The sequence below is a fragment of the Folsomia candida genome, unplaced genomic scaffold (assembly GCF_002217175.1).
Source record: "Folsomia candida strain VU population unplaced genomic scaffold, ASM221717v1 Fcan01_Sc001, whole genome shotgun sequence".
NCBI lineage: Eukaryota > Metazoa > Arthropoda > Collembola > Entomobryomorpha > Isotomidae > Folsomia > Folsomia candida.
The window spans coordinates 3,175,245-3,198,371 of record NW_019091193.1 but is presented as its reverse complement, the minus strand read 5'-3'; the positions used below and the strand labels follow the sequence as shown (position 1 = coordinate 3,198,371).

Genomic DNA, 23,127 nt, shown 5'->3' with positions numbered 1-23,127 from the left:
TTAACTGAAAGTTTTAGTTAGCTTTGGCTGACTTAACTTAACCTTGAAATAGTGTCAAAATTTAGTCCCAATTTTAACCATTTCGGCTGCACCATTGGTGCAACATTTTCTCAAATTTCTGTTATTCCTCGTTTATTCTGTACCATTGGTGCAAAATTATATGAAAATTATTCATCCATTTTATCCGCTTATTTTGCACCTTTGGTGCAAAACTAACTCCTTATCATTATTCCAGGGTGAGCTACTTCTAACGTTACTACGGTTTATTTACACTTGGAATCCTCCTCAAATAAAAATCCTTCCATCACTTTCTCCACTGATGTGTACATACATATGGACCCAGTCTTAATTAGTGTCTCATTTGTGCCCCCATCCAACTGAAATCTTCTTACACAACTCTTTCTCCACTTTTGTGTCGCGTGTTCTATTTCTTTCTACTTTAGCCAAATATTGATCTGCCAATCATCCCGACTTATGTATGTACTTATCCACCTCACAATTAATTAGTCCCACTTGTAGCAAAGTCCAACCGGGTCAAGTCCAGGTCCAATTGGAGTGCACATTCAATTAATCAGCATCACTCGCCTCATTAGTGTCACCATGCTCGCATCGTAGCCTACATTCCATTTATCCATTTCCATCATGAAGGTGAAAGATACCATGACGAAAGCGCCATATTATCCGACCTCGTACGCGACGAATGTGCCATTTTTAAAATTTTTGAAATACGTGGGAATTTATCCGTACGCTTTAAAGTTTCACATTCCTGGAGAAAATTCTCCCCCGGGGGAGGAAAAGATTTTGGCCGAGGTTGGAACCGAGAAGGGTGGACCTTTCGTCTTTTTGAACAAAATGGTTCTGATTTTGTGGATAATTCGGACAATTTTTCAGTCGGGTCAATTCATACGATATTGGATTTTGCATTCGTCCCCGGTTATGCTGTTTAGTCTCATGTTGTGGCCAGGAACGTCAGTGCTTGGGCTGATTATTGGTGTGAAATACTGGTTTCACGGGGAAAAGATTTGTGCTCAAATTACCAACGCGAACGATTTGGAGGCAGAAATTTATGGTGAGTGGTGTTAATCAAATTTTTAATGGTGGCAGGATTATATAGAATTCTACAATATCACATTCAGAATTTCGACTCACTTGAAAGAAATTCTGTTTGGAGCCGAAATTGGAGCTATTTTGACCTGAATGAAATGCAAGGGCAAGAAACTACTTCGCACCACAATAGTTCTCAGGACGCGTCGCTAGATGGCACATATTTCCTGCACTTTCTTGCACTTGCATTTCCTGCGTTTCTTGCTCTACAATCCAATAAATGTAGCAAACCCTCGAGAAACGAAACACTGAAAATTTCATCAAATCACAAATTATGGTCATTACTTTGTCAAAATTTAAATGATTCATTTCATCCCCAGAATCCTACAACTTTGACGCCCACGTTATCACCACGAGTTTAAATCACCGTCAAAAATTCGCCGAACGCACCCGCCTCGTCATCATCCTCACCATCATCGGCATCATCGTGATGACCCTGAAGCAAATCGACGAGCCCAGATTCCCCGCCTTTATCTACAACCTTATGCCCGAAGGGACCGATCGTGTCGACATGCTCGTCATTTCCTTCATCGTCCAAATCATCCTGCACATGTACGCGTGGGGCTACGCGGTCCACCTAATCATTGGATCGCTCAACTTCTCCCGGGTGTTGGACGGATGTCTCGACATAATTTCGTTTCACGGTGCCCCAAAAATGTACTCGAATCAACAATTTCTCTCCGAATTGGACAAAAGTTTGAGATACTTTGAAAAATTGAGCAAATTAATGGACGCCGATAATGAAATGTTTGCATGGATTGTGTTTTCGCAGTTTGGAGGGTATTTATTTCTCGGGTGTATAATTGCCTATACGCCCCTGCAGTATTGGACGGTCGTACCGAAACTTAGCTTGTTGATGTATATTTTTATCTTTGTGACTTGGATTATCATTCTGTGTCGGCTTTTTCCCGGGATGGGATCCGTTTATGATAAGTCGATCGTTTTCATCGAGTCTTGGACGGCAGGGATGGCCTACTCGCAGGAGGATTTGTTCCTCACGGAGGTGACGAGTAATAAGAAATACTTTAAGTTGTTAAAGTTCCGACTTGCCTCGTGCGTCCCGTTTGGGGTGAAGTGTGGAGATTTCTTCATAATTAGGAAATCCACAATGTTAACGTTTTTCTCGGTTATTTCCACATATTTGTTGATCATGTTACAATTCGATTTTTAATAATTGTGGTGGTAATTTTTATGTGGGTAATGAGGAGTGCTTGCAAAAGTACGTTTTTCCATGGGAAATATTAATAGGGATCGTTGCAGAAAAATAAAATATATGTACATACATACGCATGTTTTGCAACATAATTGTGGTGTGTGCTTTAATTTGTAAGTTTTTAATAATTAATGGATATGTTATAAATATTAACTAACAGAAACCAATTTACTGCAATATGTATACATATATGTAGGGTAATGCAATGCTGAAAATGGGGCGGAATAATAAATACGTTTGGTAATGCCGTCTAGACGAAAAGTGTTCGCTAAATTGTTTCCAGTAATTGGCAATTATATAATGTCAGACATGCAAGTGCATACTTACATCCCGACGAGCCTCTATGCAGATCTTCTGCAGATCCGACTGAAAGTTTTTGCAGATTTTGTGCACATTTCACCGCAACAGCTAGTCTGTAACCATAGTGTAGGCAACTTTTACCCAAATGACATCAAAAAAAGATCTGCTCGGAATCTGTAACGTATCTGCTCCCAACACGGACTACCAATCGAACACAGATATACGTGTATCAAATAGTTAAACATTTAGTGTCAATGTTATTTTACCAGAGTCTGTCTAATTGCATTTGTCCAATTGGTGCAAATTTTGTACAGATAAACTTTCAGTGTGTAACACAGATCACAGAGTGCCCAATCTGTGTCTCATTTGCACCCTCAGATTTGCGAACCAACCGCCATTTGTAACACGATACCCACATCACTCGTCTGGCTTGTGCCAACTGAACAGCAATGCGTTTTCTCTCTACTTCCTCCCGTCGTCCAATCAATTTCTGCAATGTCAATTAATAAGAAAATTTTTACCGTGGTTGAATTCAAGATTGATTTGGGTCTAAGTGTAGTCCCCACCAATTGGATTTCTAGCATTGGCGGAATTGATTTGTGTCCCTATCCTGATCCACCGCCAAAGGATTTTTATAAGCTACAATCAAATAAAGATTCTCTTCCAAAGGACGGGTGGACTAATCTGGAAGTGACTTGCGTCAAAACTTCGAGTAAGTTATCCCAACTTAATTCTTCAATTTTCAAGATTCAGTTGCAATGCTTTGGCGAGTTCAAGAAAGGTCTATAAAGTTATTTTAACACTCCCGCAGAAACTTTCGAAGGAAACTGTGGCGAAACTAAAAAGGCTACTGGAAAATAAGCCAATTGACTCCAGCGACGCAGAGGGAGTTAAACGTGGGCGATCGTCGTCCACAAATTTCAATATTGCCGCAGCGCCATTGGCCCCCGCTCAGCCAATATTTGGGGGTATGACCACAAACATTTGAATAAAAAACTCGCATGTAATAAATATGAATTAAATATGTTTTTTAAACTAGTACAAACTGAAATTAACCCTTCTGTTGATGAAATTAATCCCGGAATTGATCATCTTGTGGACACCAATGCAGAAAATAATTCGGTCACCACCAATCTTGAGTACCACTGTCTGCAGGTGGAACCGGATCCACGACTCACAGAATTACTGAATGAATTTCGAAGTAAGTAATTTGCGTATTTATAGTAAACTAATGGCAGTATTTGATGATGATTCTCATTTTAGAATTTCAAGTTGAATCTCTGCGAAACCAAGAACTTTTACTTGAACGTATTCACCAATTGGAGAAAATTGTACTGAATTCTCTAAACTCACAGCAAGGAGCAGCCTGTTCCGCTAAAAATACTTGGAGTTGGCCAATCAAAGACGAAGGCGAGCTAATATCAGTGGAAGTTTGGTTGCGGGATCCGACCAACTACAACCACGAGGTAAAAACTCTATTTACATTAACACTAATTGTAGCATAATACTCATGTGACTACACAATTTAGGTGTCCGTTTTATCAAAAATTGGAGGAGCAACTGTGACAAAGTGCGTATACAATACGCTGCAGTGGATGATATCTCATGAACTTGCTCTTACTCTTCGCTTAACCAACAAAAGCGGGAAAATCTCATTCGGAGACAAATTGATTGCCAAATTAATCCGAGGTTTGTGTTTTCATATTTTAAATTCCATTTGTAATTTACATTTTTCATTTTAGTGTTACTGACTCCATCACTCTGCTTACCATTTTTCAGATTCCGTCAAACGTGGGAACGAGGACGACGACGACGCTACTGATTCTAAAATAAACAATCACATTGGAGCTTGGCTACGTCAGTCAGCCGAACGAGACAAATCCCGAAAAAAGAAAAATGAAATTAACACCGCGCCGGACACAGAAGCGACGAGTGGAGAAGCGGGTGCAGGCGGCGCTGAAGAGAATCCGGGGAACTGAACTAAATGCATCGATCCAACCTGCAAATCTGGAATGTGATTCAGCGGAAGATTTCATTTTAAATGGTGATTGCAATTTCCAAAGCCCAGTCCAGCTAACTATATATGTAGAAAATCACAACATGCCAAAAGTAGTTGATGAATTGAGTGGTACACCCAATAAATTAGTTCAGTTAGGCCACTGGGCTACCCAATTCAATATCAATCATGACGCTTTGAAAAGTCTTTTAAGTTTAGTAAGAAATTGGCTTCCACATGAAGGATTCCCAAAAGATCCTCGAACTCTGCTAAAAACGAAAAGGAAGATAAAAATCCAAGAAATAGAAGGAGGTTCCTTTTATCATTTTGGTATTCGCAGCCATATTTTAAAAGCAATTGAGAATAATAGAATCAGGCTTTCTGCGCATTCTCCTTTGCCCCAACTTCAAAACGTGCCTAATCTTTTAAGCCTTAAAATTGGAATAGATGGCTTGCCAATCTCAAAAAGCTCCAACAAACAATTTTGGCCCATTTTGGGAACAGTAGATCAGGATTTACTTCGTAGGGTATTTATTATAAGTCTTTTTTACGGATCTCAGAAACCACAAAATCTAGAATCTTATTTAGGTCCATTTGTACGAGACATGGTTGATTTAGAGCACCAAGGAATTTGTGCCCGTGGTGTAAATTATTCGGTCAGGACGCGGTGTATTGTAGCGGATGCACCAGCCCGTAGCTTTATTAAACGTATAAACGGACATAATGGCTACTACGGATGTGAACGATGCTATCGTCGAGGAACTTATAAATATTCCAGAATTCTTTATCCAATCAAGCCAGCTTGTGATTCTTACACGGACGAGTCGTTCAAAGAACGATGGTATGAAAGCCATCATAAGCAGGGTCCCCCTTCCCCTTTGGAATTATTAAACCTTGGTATGATTTCCCAGATACCTCTCGATTATATGCATTTGTGTTTGCTCGGGACTATGAAGAAACTTTTACTTGTTTGGACTGAAGGAAAAAAACCCCATAAATTTTCAAGTCTTCAAAAGCAATTAGTCACAAAACAATTAATGAGATTGAGATGCAGAATTCCTTCAGAATTTTCTAGAAAATGTCGCAGTATTTATGAACTGAAACACTGGAAGGCCACAGAGTTTAGACTATTTTTACTATACGTAGGGCCTGTCGTGCTTAAAAAAGTACTTCCAACAGACAAGTATGAACATTTTTTGCTTTTCCATGCAGCCATGCACATATTAGTATCGAATTGTTCGGATAAGCCAGAGTGGGTTTCATATGCAAAAGAACTAATTAATAAGTTTGTACAACTCCTTCCTAAACTGTATTATGCTGAATTTTTGGTGTACAACACACACAGTTTACTACATTTGGCAGATGAGGTCAAACTGCATGGACCTTTGGATAATTTTAGTGCTTTTCAATTTGAAAATTTCATGCAGCCCCTTAAAAGCATGTTACGATCCAAATCAAAGCACCTTAGTCAAGTTGTCAAACGAGTAGGAGAATCAGAGCAATTTCTGTCTCAAACAATTCCGAAACCTAGCCCACGTTGGTCTGTGGGGTCAAGAATTGCTGACCGCTGTTTTATGACAAAAGATAACCGAATTTGTCTTTTGTCTGACGGTAAACAACAGTCAGGAAATTTTAAAGGGTTTTACTTTAAAACTCCTCAAGATGTTAAACTCTATCCTTGTTCAAGTAGAAAACTTGGAATTTCCTTTGTTTCTCATTTGGGTTCGGATTGTTATATTTCTAGTGACTCTTTAGAAAAAAAATGTATTTTGTTACCAATTGATAACAGTGATCAGTATTTTTATTCTATTGTTTTGTGTAATTCATAATATGTTGAAATTACTCATGTGTATGATTTAATTTTAAATTTTGTATAAAGTATTTAGTATTTGAAGTATAAATAAAGAAATTGTGTAATAAATTCTTTACCAATAGACGAGTAACATTTTTGTGTATGTTGGTCTGCATAATATGTTTGCTAGTTCGCATGTACAGATCTGTTGTTATCAGATCTGTATGTGATGTGCAAAGAAAATAATGTAAAGATCTAATACTGCTGCATGCATACTGCAGATTTTCGTTAGTTTGTCTGTACCGTGTCTGCACAAATATTTTCTACCAATTGAGCACCACAAAATTTGCCATATCTGGACTTAAAGTGTACAGATATTTGATTACCCATTGTCTACAAAACTTTCAGTTCTTGGCTCGTCGGGATAAGTTCATTGGGTCCTGATTGGATCCATAACTGCATACGAACATACTGACTTATTTATGTACATATATGTATGCCCATTAATTTTAGGATTAGGATTAGACTTTATTATGTAAGTAGGTAGGGCCAACCGACTGATTAACAGACTATTGATTTTATAGCATCAATGTCCATGTGCTACATAATTACTTTCTGGAACCAAATTATTTCGTTCCACCTTGTTCTTAAAAGGTTAGATACATTTCTAAATAAGCACCATGTACACAACGTCATATCATGCATATTGACATAAATTTTTCTCGGAAGGACCCAATTCAATTGATACATAAACACATTGTATGTATGTATGTACATAAGTATAATGATGCAGCCTTCATATTAAAAAATCTATCAATGTCCAATACCCATTTGTCGTTGAATAATGTTTCATCTTACATAATTGTACTGGTGTCTTATGTACATACATATATGCATTCATGTACATTTGCATTACAGTATGAATACATGCATACATATATGAGTTGTATTTTTAAATATACACATGTGTATATTTGTTATATTTATTTACATATATAAATGTGTTAATAATATGTAACTAAATATTGCAAAAATAGGCAATTTATCCGTCAAGTTGGATGACCCCCCTCTTCGCATAATGTTCCCTCATATCCATCATCACAATGGCAGAGCCCGTTCGAATCGCAGACGCCATGACCGGAACAGTCTCCACCACCACAAAGGTCCCCCAACACTCCCATCACGACCTTGGACTCGACACACTTTTGCGACACGCACATCTTTCCTGGTCCACAAGATGCGCCATCCGGCACCATTCCGGGAGAAATATCGCTCAGGCCGACGTCAACAATGACGCTGCGACACGGATAAATCCTTCCACCTGCGTTGACAAAAAATGAGGCCAGTATGGCGGCAGATTCGTAACTATATTCCAATCTGTCAGTGTCCATTAGACAATGGAGGATGCCACATTTTGAGTTCCTGAAGAGGGAAATCATTGAGAAATGTGAGCAAAATTTGTGTATGTATTAGATTTCTCGCAATCCTTGGCACTCACTCTGTCGCGCATTTAGCATATGTTTTCGTGACTTGGTCGTACCCACAATGAGCGAGCCTTGACCCATTGCTGTTCCTTTGGTAGCAGAGGTCGCTTGATTTATTGCCGGACGGACCCCACAATAATTTACACTGGTCGGTATGAGTCCGACATTCGCCCGAGTAGCAGAACGCCTACGATTAATAATGACGAATTTGTTTGACATCATGGCATCGCTATCTCATCGGTATTTCTTAGTATCATGTATGTATATGTAGGTATGTACCTTTCCATTCGGCGTCTCGCACTCTAACCCATCCAATATTTTTACATCCTCCGGACAAAACTCCGATGTTCCTGTACAAAACTCGGGAAGATCGCAACGCCCGTTTGTTTTGCGACAAGGTGTTCCACCCGTTTTAACGCTACATGTCTGGAAATGAGGTTCGAAGGAATTAAAGTAATTTCCCTGTAGAGTATTCTTTTCTTAGCCAGTTTTATAGTAATGATTTAATGTACACTAAAATATTTAGGTCTGCAATTAGCCTTTAATGTGCTTCCTCCACTGATCTAGCTGTCTCTATTACGTAATGAGTAGTCTGACCACCCTCATATGACACATTGAACTATCCCTCTCCTCGGATCTCAGCGAAATGTCGTGAGTTGCGTATTATCCTAGCTGTCACTAAATTTTTATCGCTCTCACCAGCGTATCACAGCAAGATCCAGATGCACAGGTTGCATTTTCAGCAAATAGACAAGTGGACGCTTCACAACAAGGATTGTCACAATATTCCGGAAGTCCACAATCACACTCTTCGCCCGGTTCAGTGACGCCATTTCCGCACGTGGGACCATTGTATAGACTACATACATATATATTTAATAACCTGTTGTTGAACATGATCATACAGTCTACGGAAAATTTCCCGATGTGGAAATAGATTTTACCTGGTCGGCTTATTTCTGAGACAATGGTCAATCCCGTGCTCGAACGCGTTCGCCATCTCCATTATGCTGCACGAACTCCAATGTGAGGTTGAAATTGGGCTGAAATTTTCAAATTTGATGAGAAACTTTACATATATTTACATACACAACTGATGATAAGTATTTTTAAGACCTTGCTGAAGGGTCCATTATGCATTTCTCATCTTCCGCCGGACAGTCACAGTCCTTCTGGTCATGCGACAGTCCAAAGTTATGACCTATCATGTGAGCCACCCTCGTGGCTACGGTCCCCACCAAATTTATACCGCGGTCAGAACTAACGCCACCGGAATATTTATAGGTACACATCGTGCTCAGCATGGCTTTTCCTATTTGGCCATCTTGTAACTCCACCCCACTAATAAATCAAAAATGCATAAATATTGCAAAAATTATATGTACAACTAGATAATTTTAAATTACGTTAGCAATTGCACATTGTCGTTGGGATGGTCTTTGACCAAGTGTTCTCGTCGATACAGAAGAAATTGCGAGAGGGTCTCATCACCATCGGGGGAAATGGGGATCTCGTCCTTCTCATTCCACACGACCACGCCGACCAACGCGACATAAATGTTGAACGGTTTATACAACGCGTTGACAATGTTGACAACGTCTTTACACCGTTGAACGGAAGCTTTCTCGTCCCCACCGAGATGGCGGTGCGTGGCGAAATCGACGACCATGACGAGTTCAACGTATCGGGGGTTACCCGGGGGGAAGTTAGATTTGGATGAGGCAGATGCAAGACGTTTTATACGAGATGGTGACGTGGAGACATTTTTCGGCGAGGTAGAAGGATTAAGAGTGGCATAAACTGTCGTTCGAAAAAAATGTAATCAGAAGGGCGAAACAGTAGTATTGAAATTCTACCAAAATAGCTAAGTTAAGTTGTAAATTTTTAGCATGAAAACATAAAAAAATGTAAAAAAAACAAAACCGGAGTGCTATAATTAATTAAAACAATGCGTTGTAAGCTAAATGTACATACATACCAGGCGATAATCTTCCTCTGAAGTCGATCCCTTTGTAATGGATCATATCCCAAGAGTGACTACTGCCCGGTTGCAATTTATTGTCTGCCACGACAGGTTCAAGATGGTGGAGTTCATCCTCATCAAATATGACGCCTCTGAATTGAGTTCGTACATATGTTTGAAAATCATCTCATAAACTTAGAACAATTTGTAAGCCTTTAAATCACGGTAAATATTACCTAATTCCGCCATGACACGTTGAAATGGCCACCTGCGAAGTCGGCCGACCCTCCACGACGCCCTGATAATGGCACAGTTCTGCCTCCTACAAAATCGATTTATATAGTATTTATATCGGAGTACATACATACAAAACCAATTTCGTATTGCAGCCTACTTTTCACATACATACTATTAGTAAGTAGGTGTTTACACGTAATATTTTTTTTTAGCTTGAGAATAAAAATTGCACGATTTATCCCAAAAAATTTATAAATGTTGCAAATTTCGTAATATTTCGCAAATTATGTTGATATTCTTAATTTGTGACATGTGTACATAAAAGTTTATGTGAGATCGTCCATTCTTTAGTCAAAACATTCTTCTCCTCGGTTCTCACCTCATACGACGGCACATTCACAACGTAGTTCCCAGATTTTTGAAACTTTTCGAAATAGCCGGACGAGAGTAGACCCCTGTTTAAGGTCAGGTGCAGAACTGTGTGATGCATTGGGTCCGACTCATTTAAGGGAAGCTCCAGTCTCAGCTTTTCTAAGTGACCGTCTCTCCAGTTCTAAATAAGTTGGCAATACAAATAAATAATAAATTTCCAAATTCAAGAATTATCCTGCCAATTTTTCACTCACGGGGTGAGCAGAATTTTCGACAGGGACATGACGCCATGTTCGATGCACCTGAGGAAAAACAGACATAGGATCAGCAACGACGTTAGGGTCCCGATCTGCCATAACTTCTCGCAGTACTCGACCCGTAATCCGACGCGCTTTCGAAAATCCAGTAGCGCTTTGGTAGTGCTGTTTTCCACCTTCGCCTTTAATACATAATTCAGTTTATTGGATTTAAGAATAGTAGTTTTTAGTAGTTTAAAAATATTGATCAATTGTACATTTAACTTTTGTAAATACATAATCTGACTTTTGATGTAAAATTTTAATTTAATAAATCACATCATATTGAAATTTTCAAAGTTAAGTACGATGTTGCAAATGTTAATATTCCTTAAATTTATTTAGTGTTCAATAAATGTGCAGAAACCAGTGCTTACTAACAAGTTGTTAGTAACAACTTGTAGCCGATTTTGAACTAAAATTCAATACTTGACGTATTAATGATAATGTTTTATTTCGAATCGAAACTCGTAACCCATTTATCTACCAAACGTGTACGGCGTGTTTGTCAGGTAAATCTAGCAAATTCGGATGTTTTTTTTACTAAAAAACAATTTGCACAATCTGCAAAATTCCAGAGAACTTCCTGAGTTTAGTTGACATGTTTAATTTTCAATATTTACTAGCTTAAGTACGCCTAATCATAAGTAGTAAATATCATGTGTAAATATCATATATAACTTACCATCATGATGGCAATTCACGAAGATTATTCCACCAAAAACTAAAAGCCATGGGATTGTCGTCTTCCATATCCACACTGGAGATTTGTCACCAAATGAAAGACGACTCATCGTAGTGATTCTTTTACACTAGATTAGATACATATAAAATCATATGAATTATTGATAATACAATCGTGATTTAATAGATATATAAGTCTAATTTTAATTCCTAAAATAAAAAATAAAATATTAAGTACTATTAAATTAAATATCTATCTCTTGATAAGTAAAATTACAAATAATGTAACCAATATTTCAATAATATATCCCGTATGTAAATATACCTTGACAACTACCTCATCTCAAAAATGCAAATCAATTAATTCGGAGACGAGCAAGTAAAAATTTACATATGCTGCGTATCAAATGTGTCACATAAATACACAAAACTAACTAGAAAACTTTTTTATAAAACTGACTATGTACGTAATAGGTACATACGTAATATCCTAAATATGTACGTACCTGTATAGGTACGTAATAACCAGCTCGTTTCCTCTTATATAATTCAGTTCAATTCAATCCTTATTTCTATGGCTGCGATGTAATTTGTAATATGACAAACACATTGTTCTCAGCATCAAATCACACTCCCAGACCAATAAAAAAGCTTTCTATGAATCTTATTGACAAGAAATAGACATTCGCAAAACCTGCATTAGCAAATTCAAGGACGTGTGACCACTTACTTTACCACTTAAGAGGAAAGTTTACTTTCCTCTTAGAACAAGAGTCTTTCGGGCTGGTCGTTTTTAAGAAAATATGTAAATATAATCGACCAACTAACAGTTGACAGTGATATTAGTGATATATCGTACTATCTGAGTACCATCGCGGTGAAACAAGTTTATAGATTTTCTCGCTACCATGTAGTCTGCAGACTAATTACAAAACATTTTTTTAAGACAACTAATCATCCACCAATGGCGTTCCTTACAATCGATAAATTCGCGACGATGAATCAATTGCCAAACCTTCCGTTTTGATCAATGCATCACTGTAAATAGAAGGACGTATGTCAGTCTAGACGTCGACGGAGGGGACCCAGTAGTTTTATGAGCACTCCCATCCCTAAAAAGACGGAAAGGCCCATTCATTTTGAGCGAGGGGAATGGGCATATACGTCCCTCACTTGAAAATAAATAAAATAAAATCTTGGATGGGAAGACCCATTCCTTTTCAGTGAGAGGAATGGGCATATACGTCCCTGGTTTTTTGAAAATGTACGTTTTCTGCTGATTTTTTCGTGAAATTTCAAAATTTAAAAAAGCGCACCGGGGCAAAAAATTCATAATTCTACACTTAATTTTATAAAAATTTAAAAAAAATATTCCCCGCTGCGAAAAAAAGTTATCTTGTTATAATTGGTTGCTGACGCCTACCTCACCGCGAATGGGAATGCATGCATGCCCACGAACTACGTGAAACGCAGCACTTTAAGCGTAATATGTCACCTCCAACCAGGGGGTGGTTATATATATGTGTATATATGCTAAATTCAACACATTATTGGAAGTCACCTTCAAATCTCTTGGAATCATTTTTTAGCAACACGAAACATGCGTATTAATGTAAATTTACAATTTCATTCTCTTATTGCAACAAATTCCACGATTTTGCTATGTTAAGTACCCCCAATGAGAGACCCTCAAGTACTACCAGCAAATACAAATAGCCAACACGTGTCAAAAACCAACGGGTCATACATAAGATAAGCATCATTTAGTTCGCCGGATAAATATAAAAAATAATGGCAAGCACAAACCCGACCCCACCAATTTGCTCTAGCGTTGTTCACCACATAGCGGTGGTAAGATTTCCAGACATTGACAGTCAGAATTTAGTGCAAATTGGTGGAACATGTGACGTCGACAAATCAATTAAAAGTGCTTTTTATACTAAAAACTATCTACGATATGCACACTGGTCTTCGTAGTGCGTATATTGCATTAGTCAAGTCCGAACTCGAACCGATTGTTGTTCACAAAGTTGTGAACTTTATAAATGGCATAAGCTTCGTCACTTTGCATTTTAAAACCAGTCTTGAATATGCCGCAAGCGTAAAAAGAATGGGATTACTTGCAAATACAATTGGTTAGGTTTTCCCTAACATTACCATTCAACAAAATTATGACGTATCTGTTGATCTAACTTTGTGGGCAACTGTTAAAGAACTTTCACCTGCTTTTATTTAAATTACAGTCATATTGCTTATAACCTTTCTGCCCAAAAAGTCCTGTTTTAATAGGAATCGAGCGTGCACGCGCTCTTCCCAACTTTTGCACGAAATTTTAAACTTTGTCCTAGAGATGCGAAATTTGGCATGCACATGCACCAACATATGCTACATCATAATATAACATCAATTCCCGTTCCGTTCGCTATAAATTTTTCAGGAAAAATCAAAAACCAAATGTCACCCGTATTCAATTTGGTTTTTGATTTTTCCTGAAAAATTTATAGCGAACGGAACGGGAATTGATGTTATATAATGATGTAGCATATGTTGGTGCATGTGCATGCCAAATTTCGCATCTCTAGGACAAAGTTTAAAATTTCGTGCAAAAGTTGGGAAGAGCGCGTGCACGCTCGATTCCTATCAAAACAGGACTTTTTGGGCAGAAAGGTTATAACCAATATGACTGTAGCTGTGGCGCATTGTGTCTTTGCCTATTCTTTTCGACATTGTTCACAGATAAAATATTAAGCATTCGTGAAGATATTTATTTTTGGTTTTACGACATTAACAATCAGGAGTCAAGTGAGGAGGAAAACGAAGATGACAGCGATGACCGCGAGGAATAAAACGACTAAATATTTCCCATTATCTATATTATATTTTACTTACATTTGCATCATATTATATTAAATTTTGTAATTTTGCACCTTGTTATACCGATGCATCTACAGAGTTGGAGATATTAAATGTTTCTGATTTACAAATCAGAAAAACGTTAATTTCAAATTGCAAAAAATTTATCGAAGTTGTAATAAGTTCGTAATTAGCATGCAATTAGCTGCATAATTACTGGACTAATTTTTTGGAGAACACTTAAAATTGACCACCTATGCGCGCGTGCTAGCTTTTCCCTCTTGGAGGAGAATTGCCAATTTAGCAGTAACTCGATTCGAGGGATGGGCGCGCTCACTACGAGGGATGGGCATTTCCGTCTGCTTAGGGATGGGAGTGCCCATAAAACTACTGGGTCCCCTCCGTCGACGTCTAGACTGTATGTACCACAAACGTGGTTGCTGGAAGTTCCCACTTTTGCGAATTTTGCATGCCCAACAGGAAACGACACGAAGAGGAATGAACTAGAATTTTGTTACAATATGGACTTATTTGTAGGCAAGTTACAAATTTATTTTTTAATCACAATATCAGATAGCTTATTTGACATACGTATGTACACAGGTTACATTTAATAGACGATGGTCAACTGGAATCGGGATTGACCACTTCCTTTGGTCTAACCTGGTTTAGAGTTTATTTGGAAAATAACATTCACCTGTATACATGCTTATAGATTCAGTTCTCGTCTGCTCTGTGCAACAAATGTGTATGAACAGTAGCGTTCGTTATGCATGAAAATTATTGCATGTTAAACATATTTATATGACATTGCGAAAATCATAATATGAAACTTATCCATTATTATATGCATTATTATATCTGCATTATTATCCATTATTATATGAATACAACTATTACCTGCAAATGTATACGTGTGGATATGTATACGTGTAGAAGCCAGTCATTTTACTGGAATACGACTTCGCAAATCTCACAAATCATGTATTTTCATGGTGTTTCCCATGTATTTCATCATGTATTCTCATGTATTTTGATGGTGTTTCCCAAACTGTGGTAATTTCTCTCGCCGGTGATGGTAAGGATGAGTTTGAGAAATAACTTTGAGAAATTAAAACATGCCCATTTGGTGGATAATTTTTTCGTGATCTCTTTCCCTCCGTGCGATAGTTAAAGCAAAGCTGCTTCTAATGAAATTGAGAGTATTTATGAAGATTTCGCATCGTTGGAAATAGCAACGTTAGCAGAAAAATATATGAATGTATGTACATATTTATGTAGGTATGCTTTTCAGTATTTCATTAACAAAACACTTATTTATTTATTACCAATATTTTCCTGTTATGGCCCTGAAATGGTTTGTTTACTCTGTCATTTTAAAATTAGTTTTCGTTAATTCTTGTTTATAACTTATGACCTAAATAAAAGTCACAAATCCTCCAGATTTTTTCGTTCAAGGTCCTCGACATCCTAATGAAAACTTCATTAAACATAAATAATCCTTGGCTGCTAACCAATCCATCCCAGAGTGTCCATGACATCCACCTTTACTAATCCTAGCAATAATTTTTATCACATGTAGGTAACAGGTAGGTAATTGGGTCAAGTAATGACGCATTATACTTACGAGGTACAAGAAGCTATCTATATATTCAGTGAAATTGAAAAATAACCTCCATCCATAGCAAAATGATGTCTACATATATTCCTACAAAATATTTAGTTGATTTTGCTGTACCAGTGGCAGCAGCAAGCGTTAGTCACTCAGCGCAGAATATCTGGACATCCAGGTTATGGTTTGTTCAGAATTAATGAACGATCTGCCAAATGTTACGCCCAGCAAATGGCTGGGCTTTCCGTGAAAATTTCAAATTCTGCATATGCGGTTGGACAAGTGTCAAGAATTATAGATCAGAATATACGCATCCTTGGTGGGATCTTTACATGAGCATACATATGTATGCATATCACCACCCTCTAAGATTCGAGTGACTGAACAAAGTTTTGAGTTTTGTTTCCCATAATTTAACGCAGTAATAAATTAGGGGTTAACATTGCATTCTATGTATTTATATATAACTAGCGTATAGCCCGGCCAAGGCCGGGTTCTAGAGTTCCAGTGGGGGGTGTGCCCAAAGCGAAAAATCCGGCATACTATACTTTAAATAATTCCCAGTGGAGACTTTGTCATAGTACATAGTATGTACTACATACATGCATCAGATTCAGAGTGAGCGTTTTCCCAAGTCATACTGCATTTTAATTAACCTGGTCAAACTGCAATTTGATTTCCCCCTGTGGGAGTAGTTGAATAGCTAATTACTTACCTTCCCGTCGCGTGGGAGTAACTGCATATCTAACTATTTAAATTCCCACGCTTCACGCTCCCGTTAAGTTCCATAAACCCCGTTAACTTCTACAATTAACGCCAAGCTATTGACGGCGTTGGATTCAGCGTCAAAAATACATTCGAATTGATATGCCACTCGCTGTGGGTGGAGTTTCTCAAACTAAAATAATTAATTAATAGTGTTTATCAAGATCACTTATCATGATAACCACTATTGATGAGTTATGTATACTGCTCACTCACTCAATTTACTTGCACGCTGTGTTTATATACAAAGGCATTTAATTTGAGATTGATGGCAAGTGTACGTACGTGAAAGTCACGTGAAGTTCAGACTCATGCAGTAGGGAGCAGCATTTTCATGCATGCAATTCACTCCGCGTCCTTCTTTGTCTTCTCTACGGGGTAACTTGGACTCGATCACAGAGTCAGGCAGGCAGGGAATACGCTGGCTCTTTATGAGTAGTGATGGTAGAGTAAAGCTTAAAAACTTTGACCGATAGTCTATTAATTTTGAACAAACCATGACAAGCTAAATAATAACTTTTAATTAAAGTTGACCACATCCAAATCACTCAGGTCCTTTATTTGGCATTCAAGAACATATATACCTACGTCGTTAAACCATCGAAAAACATGCAAATACTTATTTACATATGTAGGTATTTTCAAACCAGTTAAATAATAATTAGGGCAGTTTGTACCTATGATGAACATATATTTCTACTCGTACAGGTCTTAGGATTAGCGTCATTGGTCTCAAGTATGTACCACTAAATATTAAAATATTAATTACTTCTTTTTACTTCCTTGACATTCAAGTCATCACAACCTTGTCTGCAACCATCCAATAACTATTTAATAACAACCGTATTCTCATGAAATTAGGTTAATTTGTGGCACCGAAAGGGAACGCTTATTACTTTTGTATACATAAATATCTACATATACTACATAGTTGAGTCTCATTCGACTTTTTCTTATCACTGATTACACGAGGACTGCTGGAATTACGAAAATATTGTTAAAAATGAATTCCACCTTTTTAAGCCGAATGATTGAGATATCCACGCTAGCAGAAACGAGTGTTGGCTCATTCAGCGCGTATTACGATCGAAAAACGAAACTTCTCTACGCTACACCAAAGTCGAAGAAGAGATTCCGAATAGCAATGTCAGTAATGACTGCGTATCTTCTTTTCTGCTGGCGCCAGACCTGGATCTTGCGGATGTACCCTGGGGACAATGAGAAAAGGCATTTTCACGTATCATACGGATTTTGCTTAGCAACCCTTCTCGTTGTTGGAGTTATGTTTAACTACAATTGGCATCATGACCAATTTATCCACATTCAGAATCTTGCAATGAATTATTTCCATAGCTTCCCAGGTTAATAAATATATTTATATTCGTAAAATAGGGATACTCATTACGAGTTCACATCGCTACCAAAGTTAGAAAAAAATAAGGTTCACAAGTTCGCAAAAAAATTGATTTGAAAATTCATTTGCGAACCTGCGCATCTCCAAGGCTAGGATTTAATTCGCAACTAAAAAAAATTATGTCTGAAGCGAAACTACGAACTCGTAATGAATACCTCCTTTGCGAAAAAAATTGCAAGGAATTTTTGCACTATTTTAATGATACATTTTGCTGAAATTATTCGTTTCATAATTCATGCATCAATTTCCTACGTTTTTTTACAAATTATCCACTCACAACGATGCAACTCTGTACTTACAGAACAATGGATTTTACCTAAGAACAGGCGCAAATTTCGGAAATATACAAAAACTCTGAATGCCGTAATCCTAATGATACTCATTTTTGCATTGACCGTTCCAATTTCGCACACAGTGTTCTTCGCGCTTACGCCAGACGTCCCTATCAATCCGAAGCAACTGATTCCAGATCGCTATTCCTGGCTGAAGGACAATTTTGTGGTAATCGTGGCGTCGGTGGTGTTTGAAACGTGGATCGCCTGTGTCGGTTGGTACGCCATGTTAATGTTGGGGATCATGGGAACGACTTATATCGGTACGAAACGAAATTACAATTCATATGCGATTTCAGCGCGAGTACATACCTATAGCAAAATTAGATAACCAAGTTAATACACTCTTACAATGGAGGTCTCCCAACGTATGCTCACAAATTTGGACCAAACTAGCGTCAATTGATTACAAATATAATTAGAATGAAATCTGCAAATGGAACTATCTGCCAATGCGCAGGTTTGGCGAAAATATTTGCATCCAAAGCAGAAAAAAATGGGCAGCAAATTTGGAAAATAAAAAATTTGCCAGCCTTGGAGGCAGGGTTACAAGTGATATATATCACTGAGTGAGATTTAGTGAGATTTAATGATATATATCAATCTTCTCACTTGGGGCTGAGTGAGAAATATGAGAAATAATGAGATAAACTTGTAGTTCATGACTCCGTCCGCTAGGTGGCGCTAGTGCATGGCTCATAAATCTCACTATATCTCGTATTTCTCATGTCTCACTATTTCTCATTATATCTCAGTGAGATGAGATTTGTGAAGGTGAGATGAGATTTCTGCAACCCTGCTTGGAGGTATACGTTTTCTCATCTTTTAATGCAAATATCTCCGCTAAACTTGAGCATTGGCAGATAGTGCCATTTTCAAACTTCATACTAATTATATTCGTGATCGATGGACGCTAATTTGGTCCAAATCTGTGAGCATACGTTGGGAGACCTTCATTGTTAGTATTAGAAATGCGGTATTAAAATAATACCAAGCGGTATTCATTTATGACTCCACCACAGTGCTATTGGTAAGTAATAGCATGTAGTAGTAATAGATCGTTATTAAAGGTATGGTCCGGTGCAATTTTAATACCAAACGGTAGCAAATTTAAATATCAATACCTATCCCAACTAGAAATTTTCAGTAGTTTTAACGCAAATCCAACCCTGTTGGATAACTGTAAACTTTGGCCGCTTTTTTTGCATTGGAATAACGTAAATCGCTAACGTTGCTTGAACGTTATTTTTGTGTTGGATAAGTGTAATTTGCGATAGTGACGTTACCAATAACTAATGTTGCTCTAATGTTATATGAATGTAAATGAATATAATTGAAATGCTGGGTAGTGGTTGCTTTTGGGTTATATATTGGTAACAAATTTAAACTAACAACATAAATATAACAATTTTATATTTTTATTTATTACTTACAAAAATTTAGAATTATTAACTAAATAACATCGTAAACACATTAACCTATTTTATAAATTATAACCAGTTTATTAAAGGTAATGAAACAAATTGGTTTTCTACATGAGACAGAATTAAGACACATTTTGTGACAATATCAGTGATATTGACAAATCTAATAGTAGAGCCTAAATTACGGAGCAAGAATATGTTCAAAGTCTGACTCTCAATTGGATAATGAAAGAACGGCTGCTTGAATGAAAAAGTTCTGACCTCTGCAATATCAGCCGTGTGATTTTTTACTAAACATACTTGACCATTTTTTAATAGAACACAATTATCCCCCTTCTTGTTGGAAAATTTACATTTTGTAATGTCGTTCTCTTTCTCCTGATTAAACAAAGTGGTTACAGATTCACGTTCAAACACCCTTCTAATTACCTGAGCTAAACAATTAGATTGTCCCCTTAACATATGTTTTAAATCTTGCATATAGTTTTCGAAAGGGAATGCACTGACCGATTCAATTGATCCAAATTTTTCTGCATCGTCGGCAAGATAAATCAATGAGTGCATATTATATGTAATAACACGGCTAGAATAAAACTCTGTCACACCTGCTACGAACTCCTCGAGACACTTTCTAGCTAATGGAATCCACTGACTGTTATTTTTGTTTAACAACATTCGCACGCCAACAGACAACAACATAAAGTGGTTATACTTTTCTACACTTAAAATATTTTTTAAAGCTACAGGACCACTATACAGTAAAAAGGTGCGATATTCGGTCCCTTTCCAATACTCTAACTCACCAATTCCTCTGGGTTTTCTATTAAACTCCACAGGGAAACAACTATTATAGCTTGACAATTTTCCAGAAAAGTAATCAACATGCTGCTTACTTTCTTTATATGGAATTTGACCTTTACACCAAATGTGAATGATTTTTTTTGTAATACCAAGACAAATCAGATGAAGATAATCTAATGGAAATTGTGTTATCATTCCAATTCCTAAATCTAACAATTTAGAGAAACCTTGGTGGTGCTCTGGTTGTTCTCTACTTCTAAAACTTTCATTTGTCCTTTAGGGTGCATTAATCTCGGGAAAAGTTACCGTTCGGTCATAAATTCCCTTAGTTGTACATCTCTCACAACCAAAAAAACCATTGTGACCTATTATTCGTTTGACATAACTTCGTGCCGGTGCGTCGGCGATTATACTTCTAACGACAACAGAAAAATTCTTTCCATTAATGCTAACGTTTTTTTAAATAAATCTAAAAGTTCATTAACAGTCGGTGTTAAATACTCATCGCAATTTGCTGGTTTCCCTTCTCCGAACCACAGACCAACTAAAAATGGGGTTTTATCACAGGCTTGTTCAATTCTACCCAAAATTGGCCAAAATGATTTTTTTGAACTACGAGAAATTGGAAGACCATCAATACCTAAGCTAATACTTATCGTATTATTATTTGTGCATTGAGAATCTAACGACTTATGGGTCAAATCGTTAAGTTTCCTCTTAATACCAAAATGATAATATTGGCCATTTACAAAACTTTGAATTTGATAAGCTACAGGGGTTTTAAGGAGAGTTTTTGAGGTACTAGGGAGCCCTGAACTTGGATTTGACTTCCTTAATATTTCTAACAGTTGATCTACAGCTACAGACGTAATATTATTTTTAATAGCCCATTCAGCTAACGAGAATTTTAAGTTAAACTCAGGGAGAAACTCATCGTCATCACTAGAAGATAACGGATCATTGCTTAAATAACCGTCGGTATCTACCAACCCATCAATATCATCGAAACAATATGAATTATCATTACTTATTTCTAAAGTATTACTTAAACTATCATTACCATTAACAACATTTGATTCGTTTAAAAGATTTTCCAACTCTTTCTTCAGCTTCCGCCTTTTCGTTCTGTCGGAGGACATTGTTGAGATCTTAAACACTAATTGCTTGATGCCCTTTGCTCCTTCGGCTTATTCTGACTTGGTGCAAAGCGGAAAAAGTCTTGCGCTATTTTCTTTATTTCCGCATCTGTAATTCTACTGAACTTGTTGTGTCTCCGTACAGAATCTGAAATATTACAATAAAATGTTTAAACGTTTAAACTAAACATTTAAACTGCACAAATTTAAATATTTAATTTATGTATTTGTAAAACAACCAATTTACCGAATACTAATTTGTGAATTTGAGGGAAGTCTTTAAAAGCAAGCTTATTGTTTCCCTTTCCAGAATAACTGATTTGACAAGCAAATGGTTGGCTGAAAATGCGACGTAGTATTCCCCGAACCACCTCTTCTTTCGTAAATCCACCAATTAACGCGAGATAGGAGACCTTTAATTAATTTTTAATTAGTGAGATTGATGTGGTTGTAAGTTTATGAAAATATTTGTAAAAAAGATGTTCACCGCTAAAGCATAGTCGGTATCAAGTTGAAGAAAAGATTCAAATCCTCTTATTTCGACAATTGAATTCAATGGGAATGTAGGAAGGGTCGAGTAATCAATTGCATTTGTAGGTTGCGAATTTGCCCCCAATCTGGTCAACTGGTCTAGAATATCTGTCTGGTTTCTCTGTATTTTTAATAATTGTCGCAGCATAATCCCTTTGAAAACTGAAACAACGAAAAGAACTCACTTGTTATTCATTAAATTGCATTAAAATTATAATCATAAAATTAACATTTATCAAACTTGTTTACCATTCAAATCTGCTTTTGTTGCAAACTCAGCCAGGTTTACATCTACGACAGCTGATGGTGAATCACGCGGGTCTGCATTGTCAACTAAAACTACGAATTGGTCTTCATTTGGTTCAAAAGTAGACACATTAATATCCAATTTGTTATTGTCAGCAGTTGGGACTAATTTGTTTTCTTGATTTCTTATACGAGTCCCACTTCCTTCGGCCAACTGAAAACTTGGAGGAGCAACAATCATGGGAGTCTCTTCTTCAGATTCTTACTCCGAGTTGATAGACTGACCTTTTAAATTCAAAAAGAAAATGGGATTAGAAACATTATAGTGTTATTGCAAATTTAAAATTAAGCTAAACACAAACTATTACCTTCATTCAAAGGGTATACATCATGAAATGAATGTTCTGCAATTGGACTCAACGACGAAGATGGAATAAGTGCAGAGAAACTTTTATACACTTTTGATGCCTTTTTGACGGGAGTTTGCACGCCCCAAGAATCCTTTTCCGTGATAACAACTTTTTGTAAAACAGTGTCGTCTTGTTTTCTTTTTCTGCGTGATCGCCCGTCAG

The 23,127-nt window shown here is 37.1% G+C and overlaps 1 protein-coding gene across 5 annotated transcripts; it reads right to left on the bottom strand.

The window, feature by feature from the left end:
* Positions 1-7,140: 7,140 nt before the first annotated feature.
* On the bottom strand, positions 7,141-12,220 carry LOC110847426 (zinc metalloproteinase-disintegrin-like brevilysin H2b). 5 transcript variants are annotated; one of them, XM_035846023.1, is made up of 14 exons: positions 11,948-12,096; positions 11,443-11,569; positions 10,833-10,900; positions 10,716-10,763; positions 10,469-10,642; positions 10,089-10,174; positions 9,868-10,004; positions 9,296-9,689; positions 9,006-9,230; positions 8,834-8,932; positions 8,589-8,748; positions 8,169-8,315; positions 7,904-8,076; positions 7,141-7,827 (listed from the first exon to the last, which is right to left on the bottom strand). In XM_035846023.1, the coding sequence occupies exons 2-14, from the start codon at positions 11,549-11,551 to the stop codon at positions 7,455-7,457; spliced, it is 2,193 nt and encodes a 730-aa protein (XP_035701916.1). In that variant the 5' UTR covers positions 11,552-11,569; positions 11,948-12,096; the 3' UTR covers positions 7,141-7,454. The 5 variants fall into 5 exon arrangements, with proteins under 5 accessions (XP_035701916.1, XP_035701914.1, XP_035701912.1 ...); XM_035846021.1 differs by lacking the exon at positions 11,948-12,096 and adding an exon at positions 12,172-12,220 and having other exon boundaries at positions 10,716-10,900; XM_035846019.1 differs by having other exon boundaries at positions 10,716-10,900.
* Positions 12,221-23,127: the final 10,907 nt, after the last annotated feature.